Source organism: Ruditapes philippinarum, unplaced genomic scaffold (assembly GCF_026571515.1).
Source record: "Ruditapes philippinarum isolate M1 unplaced genomic scaffold, ASM2657151v2 ctg6639_1_1_1_1, whole genome shotgun sequence".
Classification (NCBI taxonomy): Eukaryota; Metazoa; Mollusca; class Bivalvia; order Venerida; family Veneridae; genus Ruditapes; species Ruditapes philippinarum.
Genome location: NW_026866494.1, coordinates 1 through 14,005, shown reverse-complemented (window position 1 = coordinate 14,005; position 14,005 = coordinate 1). Strand labels below are relative to the sequence as shown.

The following is a 14,005-nucleotide window of genomic DNA, read 5'->3' as shown; positions in this document are numbered from 1 at the left end:
ATCAAAGTATCAAATATTTCCTATCAGAAACGCAGTAATTTGCACGGAGGTAACAACAATAAACAGTATACAATTCAACACATCATAGACTTGACATTTTAACATCTTATGAAGGTATTTATTATTCTGGCAGCATCTTTACAATATCCTTGGGTATTTTTGGTAGTTGCGTAAGGAAAACACATCAGTCTGATATAAATTCATTTAGATACAATTATAAAGACCATAAAACATGAAATATGTGGTATGATAACAATATTGTTGTAGTTTTAGCAAGGCACCTGGTTAAGGTTTGATTTAATGATTGAGTTTGTATGAGAATTGAGACCTCATTTGTTGTCATTATTTATTACTATAAATCTGTTGGGGCTAGACTGTGTATCAGTCTGGGAGATTTTAGTTTGGTATCTCTGTCAACGGGTACCTGCATAAATAATGGACAAGAGGTCTGCAATTGTTGTGTTTAGGGAACTCAATCATTGGTTACCATCATAAATATTCCAGGGATCAGTCTGTTTGTTTCTGGTACAGTTACTTGATCAACACTTGTCGTCATAAATATAGAAGGCTTAAATTTGTCAATTAACACTAAGGTAACCTCCAAATATGGAAAGTCTAGGTATTTCATATAAATACTGGGACAAGATTTTCTGGGGGCAGTCAATATTCAAGTTTCTAGATTAAAGAGTCAAGATTCAGGATTTTAGATGGAAGTTTCAAGAATGAGATCTTAAAAGCTAAATAGTAAAAATTGAGTGACTTATCAACCATGTGTGAGGAAGAAAAACTGTAACTTTAAATATTAATTGTAGATTAGAAATTTAGGACACTTTCAAATAAATAAATGGTGAAATGAAACGGAAAACAGTTATTGTTTATTTTATGCAAAGGAAATTATGGAAGTAGTAGAAATTATAAATTACAAGAGAGAACAATTTATAACAATATACAATAAGTATCTGACTGTTTCTAACAATATTACATACCTGGATGTATTATTCCCTATTTACATGAAGATGTTATTTGGTGATCTACAATATGATATTTATGCACAATTTTGTTTCTGTTGCAATTTAAACATCATAATATGTTCTGGTTGTACAAAGAAAATACTTTTATATGAATAGAATGTCACAGAGTGATTAAATCTAGAATTACATTTGCCGTGATTCTTTAATCAGTATTGTAAATTAATATTTCATCAACCAGGAATGATAATATGAAAGTATATACCATTCTTTGATATATAATAACATTAACAAATTGTGTCGGTTTTTAATGAGAAATTCGAAACTCTATCAGAACATGCTTTTCTTGGAACTAAATGAAAAAACGTTCGATATACACACTATTCCATGTATTCAAATGTACCCATATACTCGTAATACTATTTTATGATCGACTTTATCAAATGGAAAAACAACAATATTGCGTCATTCAGTCAAGTATAATTTTCTATGTTATGTCAAAAATCAACTTTCTATTCAAAAGAAATGCAAAAGAAGTATAGTAAATTTAAATAGTAACTTGTAAGTGACACATTCGTTTCGTGTATGCGTGATTATAAAAGAGTTTTGTAAAGCTTAATGAACAGACTATTTTTCTGAAATTTGACACGGAAAACCGTGATGTCCAAACATAACACACCAACGGTGATTATAAAAATGTCTTGATCAACCATGGTACTTTTGTATAATGAAAATAGAAGTGTTGGGGTTTTTTTTGTGCCATAAATGAAGTAGTAATCCTTTGATAAAAAAAATCTTTCTATTGCACTGATAGCAGGACAAAGGTCCGAACCATTATGGGTACTGACAATATCGGCAGACAGTGCATCTCCGAATGAAATGATTTCTTAAACAATATTTGTGAATACATTTAAGCAATTTTTACTATAAAAAACGATTCCATATAAATGTATCAATTTCGTAGTGATACACGATAAATGAATCATTGTAAAAATTTATTGAGAAAGATAATTAAAAAAAAAAGACAAATACATAAAACTGTTTTTATGTTATCTAAGGAACTGCAGTTTTACTGTAAAGGTTAATGTAACTTTACTTGTCATTTTATTAGTCCTGTTGTATGAACTATGTTACAAAGTTTTGAGAAATTTGAAGGTCAAGCCAAGATATACAAATAGCTGGTTTAGACTAAATGTCTTTAATCAGTAGATAGCAATATTGTAGTCGTATCAATGAATCTTTATTTTCTTAATGGACTTTTTTTAAAATACCTGCTTTGTTTTGTTGTATGTTGGACGATAAATTCATAAAAAAACCATCATGATGTTATATTTTGGGAAACCATTTGCCCTGTGAAAATGTTTACTAAGAACAGATATAACATATGTTCTTGGATACCTTTGTGAAAACCTTGTCTAAATAATGTTGTTGTGTGCACAATGTTGTCCACAAGTACTCAACGTATAACAATTGTTGAAAGAAATTCCTAGATAGAATACTAGCAAAGTGAAAGGTGGTATATCAATTAATGATGAAAATGTTATGACATAAAGATAATTACCAATGTGCGATTTTTTTCTATCTTTGTTTCTTTAATCACTAGCGGCAGTACCCGAATAGCAGAATCTAGCCTCTAATATCAATGCAAAACAAAACAGTCTTACGTTACCAGTAGCCCAATGAAAATATTTAGAACAGAAAATTTTACATCTTAAATATTCATATAAAATTTATGCAAAAATTGGAAAGAAAAGTTAAAAATTGAAAGAAAATTGATCATTTTATGAAGAAAGAAAGAATGTAAATGCTATATGGATTAGCATGTATTCCATCATTTCACAAGTGAATATAGAGAAATGTCTCATCTTTACTTTAATTGTCATTAATCTCACTACTTTAATCAACGTCATAGTAAAATGCTATCTATTTACTTATTTATTACTATTAAATTTAACAGGAAATAATTGTTGATGATCATTAAGTTTATGGTATTTCCCTTGAAGATATACACCTTACAAAATACATGCATTGCAGAAGTTTTGTTTGTTTGTTTCATTTTACGCCTTTTCCCAACAGTATTTCAGTCATATAGACGGCATTGCAGAAGTACTGTGTAATAAATATGCTGCAATAAGATTACTTATAAGCTTTAAATTACTTTTATGATACGTGTCTTGTCTATTCTTTAGAAGAGACACGCCCAAACCAGCATGTACTGGAAATCGTTGGGTAATTAATCAGTTAGTCTATAAACTATATAGAAATGGCACGGAACAATATATTAATTGTTATATCAGTATAAAAATAACTTGTATTTATGTTTTTTTGACACCAGTGCAATTGAATGTCTTACTTCATTTTTTTATTCACCCATGTCTATTTTACACGTATATAAGATAGTTCTACTTCTATTCACTGACTACATTATCCTATATTATTAGTGTATTATGCTACATATCAATGCCCGGTTGCTAACACCTTTCCTTATTGCACAAAAATATCATTTGTATCACCTAAGCTAACAAGTCTTATTGTATGTTGTTTTTTTCTATAAATAGAACAAGGCAAGAATGTTACCTAGTTACGCACGTGAACAAAAATGTATCTTATCATGATAATCTGTGAATAGTTTCAGAACATTCACACTTATATATATTTTTTTCTCAAGTGTATTTATAACTCCACTCTTCACGAAAACGCGATAAAGAATCACTTAAAGACAAATTAACGCCCAGTATAGTTTTGCAATTAAGCTAAGGTCTGAAATTGTACAATTATATGAGCTAGAAATGATCATCGCACAATTATCTAAACATTTAATTTTATAATGATTTTAACATTATCTTCATGATATGAATTGCATTTTTTGTGCAAAAGTTATAATGTTTAACATTACACTATAAATAAACTTTAAGGCAAAACTAAGTCGTCAAATATATAATATATTTTTGCCACCATCATCGTCAAATATATAATATATTTTTGCCACCATCAAACCGTTAAAATTAAGTAACTCTAATCTGAAATCATTGTAAAAAAGTTTAGGAGGACAATTTTATATCTAAAACTTTAATTTCTATGAAAAAATCTATAGCTCTATTTGTTTTGTCTTTTCAGTTTTATTATGAGTCGATTATCTTTTACTAAAATTGATCTATGATCTTATACCTTCGAAATAGGTCAAATTTAAACAGATTATAGTTCACTATAACTTTGTTAAGAAAGTATTCCTTATATCTTGCTGACAGTGACTGAGAGTACCAGACCTGTTTCTTATCTAAAACCACATGAGTACAGCTTGATCTATGTCGGTAGAACATGTAGAAAGTAAACAAAGTCAGAAAAAGAATTTGTTATCTTTTTTCTCTCTTTTTTGATGCACAAACATTTTCATCTTTTTTCTCTCTTTTTTGATGCACAAACATTTTCTATTTTCTCTTTTTTTATTCACATAAAGATTGCTATGCTCAACAACAAATGCTACCGGTGCATTTTCTTGCCATATGTCGAATGAAATGAAAAAAAGACTATGTTATGCAAATAGTCAAAAGAAAACGGGAAATATATGAGCAGAGTAAGGTGTTTACTCTATTTAGGATAAACAAAGGTTTAATTGGTATCACATTTTAGTGAGCATATACCAATCTCTTTTCCGGTGGGTCAAAGTTGAACGTGGGTCAAAGTTAAACATTTGCTCGATGATTGCATTCAATCGAAATTCTCTGTGCTCTCAAAATGTATGTGTTGATACTATCAGCATTTAGAATAAAAACTATGAAAGAATGTTGATGCACTTGCTGTTAACAAACTATGAAGATATGCAACAAATGTTATGTATACTATATATATTAATATACGCGGCATATCATGTGTGCATAATAATTTTCATTAATTGGTAAACAATAGCAATATTGTACACGCTTTTACAATGGTTGGGGGTTTGTATGAAGATTGGACTGCGGAAGTGCGGTAATTGTAATTGCAACGGTAAGTAGGAATGAACGTTTTGAAGTATATTTGCAGGTGGCTAATTTAGTCTACCGGTATTGTTCATTTTCAACACCTTAGTAAATTATTGAAACATCTTTTATTTTCCGCCAAATTAAAAACATAACAATGTTTTTGCTCAAAATTTTAGGCAACTGTATTTATAAACTTACATATTCTCAGCACATTTGAATCGATGTACCGTTAGTGTTAACGTCGCCGTGTTCGAACCCTATATTACATTAAAAATTTTAGTGTATGTGCTCTAAATAAGCATTTTATCATGGCTCAAAAAAGCCTGTTTGACTTAGGATTTGCTGGTACTAAACGTACTCGTGAAAGTGATGTTGAGAGTTTGAGTGTCACACCAACTAAGCGTGCCAAAAATGACAATAATCCAGAAACACCCAAGTCTAAAACAAAAAGAAAGTTCAGAGAAAATTGGTTAGAAGAATTCAAATGGTTGGAAATGAAAGTTGTAGATGGACAATGTAGATTGTTTTGTACATGGTGCCGTGATGCAAAAAAGAATTTTATAAATTTAATTTTCCAGGAAGCACAGTTGAGAACAGCATTCTTTGTTGCGAGAAACAATCTACCACTACGCACTGACAACAAGCTGATTGACCTTCAAAGAGAAAATGGTTGTGAAGTCTTACAAGACAATGGCCCATTATGTCTCAGAAATGCTTTTATGTTAATGTCTCAAAAAGCATGTAACATCTTCTAAAACTCATATAATTGTTTCTGAGGCAAAATGTGCCTTTAAGTTTAGTAATTTATCAATTGCATACTTTTAAGTTTGCTTATGAAATATGTTTTATGCGGTTGCTATAATTTGATAAATAAATTGTTGAATACATGCATTGTTTTTATTTCAACCTGTTGGTTTGATTGGACTGTAATAATGGAAATAAGATTATGATACTCAAATTATGCTGACCCTTGAAGATTGGAGTTTGACCCTTAAAATTTTTGAGTGATAAGTCCTTGACCCTTGAGTTTCAGAGTCTACCGAACACCCTGTATAGTTATCATTCTTATACTTAAACACATTTGTAAAAGAAGTGATTACCTGGCGTTGAGATTTATTTTGCAGGCAGTTGGAAAATTATATGAAAAGACAGAAACAGTTTCTAGAAATATAGATAAAATCATAATGCTAAGAAAATGAGATCGTAAACGATGAAAAAAGATTTTAATATAATCCAAATATGTATGACCTTAGTTTCCATTTGTACAATGGTATATGAAATATTATATCTAAACCTTTCTGTACAGATAACAATTAAGAACAAACTACTTATTGATAAAATCCTGGAATAGATTTACACTTTATTGTTTTCTAATTCAAAAGAAAACTTCAGATTTAATGTCCTTTTTATTATGTTCACAATAAAACAAGTGGAAGGCATTTTGATAACATCATATAATCAACTTGCTAAGATCACGTGCTGCTTTCTCCCAATAATTTGTCTCAAAAAAATTATCTCTTTTAAATTCATTTTCATAAGAAACAATTAATTGTTATCAATAATTACAGACTTGCTCTTGCTTTCATACAATATAATAATTGTATTTGTTTTGTGTTTAACATTAATCTTGTGTTTGTCTTACGAAAGCATGGCAATAAATCACATAACCAAACATATAATCTTTGATTTATTAACATTACAGTTTTGCCAAGTATTCAGATGAAAAGTATGTTACGGAATTCGACAAGTCACTGCCTTTGAACTAAGCATTCATAGCGATTTTGTAAGAGTGATTAACCACTAAATATTATTATCTGTTATTAACCTGTTTGATATACAGGATGTCTTATTATTATTGAGAAAAAAGAATCATGTATAGCCATATGCTTTTAATTTATCCTTTTGATTCACTAAAGACAAAATCATGTTTAGAATTAAGGAATCGCTCGCAGTCGTACAAAACTGTATAGTAATATCAATGTTAACCTCTTTACCAATATCAACCGCCGGACAAATTTATCCAAATAAGATGCAAGTAGAAAAGGGTCTTGACTATTTTCATAATAAAGGTTTTTGATTTGATGGTTGTAAATTTTAGTACAATAGTGTTTGAAGTTATAAGCTTACTGAAACACTCTCTCATTCGTCCCTGGAACCAACAATTACTAAGCAATAAATATAAATTTTCTTGCTCAAGGAAACAACGGCTTGTCCTGACCTGAACCCGCGCGGTCAGCTATCCCTATATAAATAGTCAGACGCGTTAACAACTCGGCCACGCCGCCTGTTTAGTATTTGACAATAGATGTTAATATAATTTTCAATATTTCTAATAACTATATTCCTTCCAAGATTTTGCATTTGTATTCAAAAACCTTAATTACAGCTGGTGCTACTCTATTAATCTTTTAACATTAGATGCCATAATAACTATAGATATTTTATTTACATGTACTTTAATCACGAATAAGCAATCTTTTAAATCCAAAAAGAAATCATGTGATAGCCTAACAATAAGATATTACAAACATCATCTCAACATTATTCTAAAATGGTTTGATCACTGGTTATACTGTTGAAGCAAGTACCAGCATGAACTACATCTACAATCAACGGGTCTTTTTCAGATGTGTCGACAAAGCAATATTTTGTTAGGAGTGATTCCTCGAGAGCAAGTAAAGCAATGTTGAAAAGCTTACACTCGGTTTTATTGAGTCTGTTCATGAGAGACAATAAAAATGCAACAACTCCAACACTCCCTAGCACCGGTTAAAGAAGTATTCAATCCACAACTCTAAAGGTATTGGAATCAAAGATCTCGAACACCGAGGAGAACACTTGATCAAAAGTTTATGCTTTGTTAAGATAATAAATGCTCAAACATGGCAGCATCGATATCCCTTGTTCACTGGAAATTGTATCACATCAATTTCCCGGAATATGTTTCTTCATACATTACAACATATGGCTAACTTCTGGTGTATTCTTGTGCATGTTTGTATTACAATAATCTTAATCATAGTATATAAACGAAATCACTGTACCCTATTATTCGATTACAAGCACATCTTACTTCCGGTCACTATACCTTACATATACCAATATAACTTGTACGTTTCATGCGATTACAGGAAGTAGACTTGTTTAGATATCTTGATAATATAAATTACAAAATTATAAAGTTAATTACAGATGAAAAAGATCAACGTTTTGCAAATTTATTTCAAAAAGGATTATTGAAAATTCACTAAAATATATATTTGATAAAGTGATTAAAACTGTGTTCTGTGCAGTAACAATTCATAGCCTATTTTATTGGTTATCTTAGTAATAAGTATGAATACAAATAAAAATTCATCAATTATGTAAAAAAAAAACATTTTCTTTAATTAAATTAATATAATATATGCAGTTAATATATGCAATCAATCTTATTCGTTGTTGCAGTGAACATCTACAGAAAACACTTTAAGTGTAACTGTATAACAATCTAGCATACTATCATATTGTGAAGATGCTGTGTTACTCTGGTGTTACAATGCACAGGTTATTAATCATCCAGCATTCCGATACATGTTAACAAACAAATGTGAAAGTCTAGCAAAGATATACTAGTAATTGAGAATTGAAATATTTTGCTTTCATAATAATTAGTTCCGAGATTGTAACGTCATTTCTTTTAAATGTTACGTAATGTATTATCTTTTCGAATATTATTTATGACAATTGTGGTACCTGTAAACTAAGGTGGTTATCATTTGAAGTTGAGTGCAGGGTAGTTATCCTTTTGTAGTATTTACTTTGTATTTTTCAAGTAAGATACTTATGAAAGCATGCACAAGTGGCATATAACACTTCACGTGCATGAAGCAAGAATATAATTATGACAGGTAGACGCTGTAATTTGCTTTTGTTTTCCGTTTACATCCGTTGATAATGTCTTATAACTACAAATAATGGCTATAAATGTGTGGTATTAAGAACGATGACGTGTGACTCTTGGTGAATAATAATGTAAAATACTACTAAAACAAACACAGACACTGTGCCATACTGAAACGTTGAAGAACAAGCACAGATAGAAAGCCAGTTAAAATGTATTGATAGAATATGCAAGTAACCGAAATATACCAAATGATGTTTTCATTTGTATCAACTAATAATTCAAAAGCCAACTTTTTCTTACAACATAAGCATACACAATACTTACAAAACTTAAATGGAGAGATATATACATGTATATAGTTACAATACATTCATGCTTTTATAATAATTACATAGGTTTAACTAATAGCATTTCATATTATAGAATTGATAAAACTTAAATAGTAAATTTACTGATGCCAAAATGCTTTCATCTTTATCTCACACACTGATGGAATATATCGATATATATCTAGATATGAAGAAAGCAGAGTTGAATTATATGAAACAGATTATAATTCGATATAAAAAGATTGGAAGTAAAAATAAAGGTAATTAAATACAATGTTCTATTACCAGAATGATTTATTAAAATTAAAATTTATATAAATTATCTCAGAAACAAATAAATCTAAAAAATGTGTCGATTGTTTCGAATAATTCATATTCATGGCACAATATGATGTTTTTGTACGACGATAATGTAGTACATTTAATAATAGTTACAATAGTGATTTTATTACGAACTAGGTACAACAGCATAATAGCAATTTCAGGAGCATAATTCAGTAAGTATAATAAAATTGTGTCAATCGTTTTATTGTACTCATAATTGTATTTTTTTATTACATATGTCTGATGTCAAAATTCTTGTTGTTTTGTTAGCTGTTTATATTCATATGAATGTGTTTTTATAAATGAATGAAATAATTGAATAAAATTGAATTGAATTGAATAGAATTGGTTCCACGGGTTCAAAAGAATGTCGTTTATAGCCTTTTGAACTTGTTCTGGCATTGTTTTACTCCTTTTATTTTGCAACAGCAGCAGGTAGATATGCTAAAACCTGAGATTTGTATTTATCTGTTGATATGTACAATAAGATTACAAACTCACCTTGTGAAGGTAACAGTTTGTAACAATAGATAAGAAACATATTGTCGCTATTGTATCTATAGTGTAAACACGCGTGTTTTATTCATGTTATGTGTAGATCTATACATATGATAATGTGTGTAGACTGTAGATATAATCTGCTGATACTGCAAAACATCTCTGATATGATTTGATATTATCATGCTCAAATTATTTTCCTTTTTCTTATTAATGTAAACATATTCAAGGCATTTATAGTACTGATTTCATATTTAATCATAATGGGTTTTTTTTAAATTCCAAAAGACACTCACATTGTATCAAATATTTTGGGCATTCAACTTTATCGGACTTTAATTTGTCAAGAAATGCCTATCTATATATCTTAAAGGGTACTGAATTTGGTGAATAGGTCACACGAGTAAGACAGACTAACAATTAATGTGTAAAACTGCATGTAGAGTATACCAGCTATAATGTTGCAAATGTTGTGTAAAAAAATTGAAATAACCAACTTTTCTTTTCCAACATAATGTAGTGAAATTACCTTTTGTTATACTAGTGAAAGATTCAGTCCTATACTTTACAAAAGCGTTCTCTCGTTTGAAATCATTTTAAATACGAATACTTGTACAATATTCAATGCAAATCTATCAGCATGCATTTCTTTTAACTATTAATCATTATAGTATCCAATATAGATGAGTGTATATAACACATACTGTATGTTACAAAGCTGTAATTAAATTATATCTGATTTACATATGGAAAAAATGAACATACAAAGTGAAACAGCTTCGGTTTAGTATTACGTACCTATTGATTATGCGACACGTTTTTCTGTTGCCAGGTGCAACATGAGTTTTGCAGACGATAATTATAATCTTGAAATGATTGAGGGAAAAAAACTTACCAGAGCGGTAGAAACATCTAATAATCCAAGAAATAAACCTAGCCAAATGATACAAACATTGTTAACAGCCATTTTGTTTCTGTATTGTGAATTATCCAGGTATGATACTGACAAGATTTGTCGATACGCTGCCAGTTTTGGTGGCTACCTGTGTACTATTGGTTACTATGGTAACCGTATAAAGAATGCAACACGTGCGTTCAATAGTAGTGTTTTCTCGGTATATTTATTGATATATTTTTGTTTCCCTTGGGGGCTGAACCGTGGATTTTAGTATTTTAATATAATAATAAGAATAATTATAGATTGTCATATGAACTTATTAAAATTATTAATTTGGTGGAAGAGAATGAAATACAATACTGCATTTACGCACATAGAGTTACATGTGTTATACATGTATATATAAGGAGTTTCATACATATAATGTATATTTGTACATTGCTTTGAATTGGATTTATTATATAATAAACATTGCAAAAGAAATGAGCCGCGTCACGACAAAACCAACATAATGGGTTTGCGACCAGCATGGATCCAGACTAGCCTGCGCGTCCGCGCAGTCTGATCAGGATCCATGCTGTTCGCTATCAGTTTCTCAACTTGTTATAGAGTTGGTAAGCGAACAGCATGGATCCTGATCAGACTGCGCGGATGCGCAGGCTGGTCTGGATCCATGCTGGTCGCAAACCCATTATGTTGGTTTTGTCGTGACGCGGCTCAAATAAAGGTTGGTCGATATACATGTAAATTTGATTTATATTGTTTATATACAAACTACTATGTTTCGTCTCATACGGAACATATTAAGTGCCTTCGTGAAAACATCCCGCTCAGAAAAAGAATATCTAAAACATGTGTCTGTCATATGTGTCTAATATGTGGCGCGGTACTTCCTAAAATATAAATTTATTATTTATGGTGTTATTAAATTCGACGCGCAATAAACAGATGTACCGCACATATTCTTTTTACATGTATTTTCCTGTAAGTGTCATTTGTGCACGGCGTACCGCACAACGGGGAATTGACTTTTGTTTACCATTCACGCACTAGAAGCACTGTGTACACTTTCAAAAAAGTATTTTTAAATTCATCATCATTGCAGTCATTGGTGTTTCTTGGACTGCTCATTTTAAACAGACAGCGAAATGCGTTAAATCTCATGGAATCTAAGGTAAATATCGAAACATATATGCTTTAACAAATAGAATTTATTCACAAGTAGATCTATATATTGCACAAACGTATGATACATTTCACTAAAACAAGTGGTATATGGTACGAACGTACAACATATTGCACGAGAACACAGCTGCATGACATCATCACATGATATATTGCACGTGAGCGTGTGTTTTTGACATGAGCACATGCTATACGGCACGTAGGCGTGTGTTATATGGCATGAACGTATATTATACGGCACGTGAGCAAGTGATACATGCCATGAACGTATGATATGTGGTAAAAAGCGTGTGTTATATGACATGAACGTATGGTATGTGGCACAAGATGATGTGGTGACAGACACGAAAGTATGCTATTTGAAATCTATGGAATATTGCACAAGAAAGTTTTATATGACACACGAATCTGTTCTTTGTGACACAAACCTATGATATATGGAACATAAATATGTGACATAAACGTTTTTATCACATACCCGTGCCGATTTTGCGACTCCGTAAAAACAGTATTGCACGGCCGTGCATATATTTTGACGTGACGTCATTTGCGTGTAAAGACGCGCTAAATGTTAGCGTTACACTATAGGCGCCTCATTGAAAAATGATCACATTCTTTATTTTGGATATGTGATAAATATATTATATTTGGGTAATTTCAATACTGAATTTATGGAACTCGTTGAATAAAATAATATCATGCTGGCAAGAGGCTCTCATAATATAACTTTATTTAACTCGTTCAATAAATTCAGTTTTGAATTTACGTGTCTGTATGATACTAATAACAAGGTACATATATGGTAAATGACTTGATAATAGGGCATACGAGTGTGTGTTACATGGTACGAAAATGAAGAAAATATTATGTATGCTGGCGTATTTGTTCCGCACTACAAGCTGAATACCCAACTACTAGCTAGTAATTCATATATTGTGTATGCTGGTGTGTTTGGTCCGAACTACAAGCTTAATACCCAACTACAAGCTAGTAATTCAAATATTGTGTATGCTAGTGTGTTTGGTCCGAACTACAAGCTGAATACCCAACTACTAGCTAGTAATTCAAATATTGTGTATGCTGGTGTGTTTGGTCCGAACTACAAGCTGAATACCCAACTACTAGCTAGTAATTCAAATATTGTGTATGCTGGTGTGTTTGGTCCGAACTACAAGCTGAATACCCAACTACTAGCTTGTAATTCAAATATTATGTATGCTGGTGTGTTTGGTCCGAACTACAAGCTGAATACCCAACTACTAGCTAGTAATTCAAATATTTTGTATGCTGGTGTATTTGGTCCGAACTACAAGCTGAATACCCAACTACTAGCTTGTAATTCAAATATTATGTATGCTGACGTATTTGTTGCGAACTACAAGCTGAATACCCAACTACTAGCTAGTAACTCAAATATTGTGTATGCTGGTGTGTTTGGTCCGAACTACAAGCTTAATACCCAACTACAAGCTAGTAATTCAAATATTGTGTATGCTTGTGTGTTTGGTCCGAACTACAAGCTGAATACCCAACTACTAGCTAATAATTCAAATATTGTGTATGCTGGCGTTTTTGTTCCGAACTACAAGATGAAAACCCAACTACTAGCTATAGTAATTCAAATATTATGTATGCTAGTGTGTTTTTTCCGAACTACACGCTGAATACCCAACTACTAGCTATAGTAATTCAAATATTATGTATGCTAGTGTGTTTGGTCCGAACTACAAGCTGAATACCCAACTACTAGCTAGTAATTCAAATATTGTGTATGCTAGTGTGTTTGGTACGAACTACAAGCTGAATACCCAACTACTAGCTAATAATTCAAATATTATATATGATCTTGTTCCGAACTACAAGCTGAATACCCAACTACTAGCTAGTAATTCAAATATTGTGTATGCTGGTGTGTTTGGTCCGAACTACAAGATGAATACCCAACTACTAGCTTG

At 31.0% G+C, this 14,005-nt stretch overlaps 1 protein-coding gene across 1 annotated transcript in view; it reads right to left on the bottom strand.

The window, feature by feature from the left end:
* The window catches only part of LOC132732647 (glutamate receptor ionotropic, kainate 2-like), a 31,615-nt gene extending 20,597 nt beyond the window's left edge, over positions 1-11,018 (bottom strand). The window contains exon 1 of the mRNA XM_060719119.1: positions 10,863-11,018. Within this exon, the coding sequence (XP_060575102.1) occupies positions 10,863-10,934 (72 nt within the window). The 5' untranslated portion in view covers positions 10,935-11,018. The remainder of the gene's footprint in view (positions 1-10,862) is intronic.
* Positions 11,019-14,005: the final 2,987 nt, after the last annotated feature.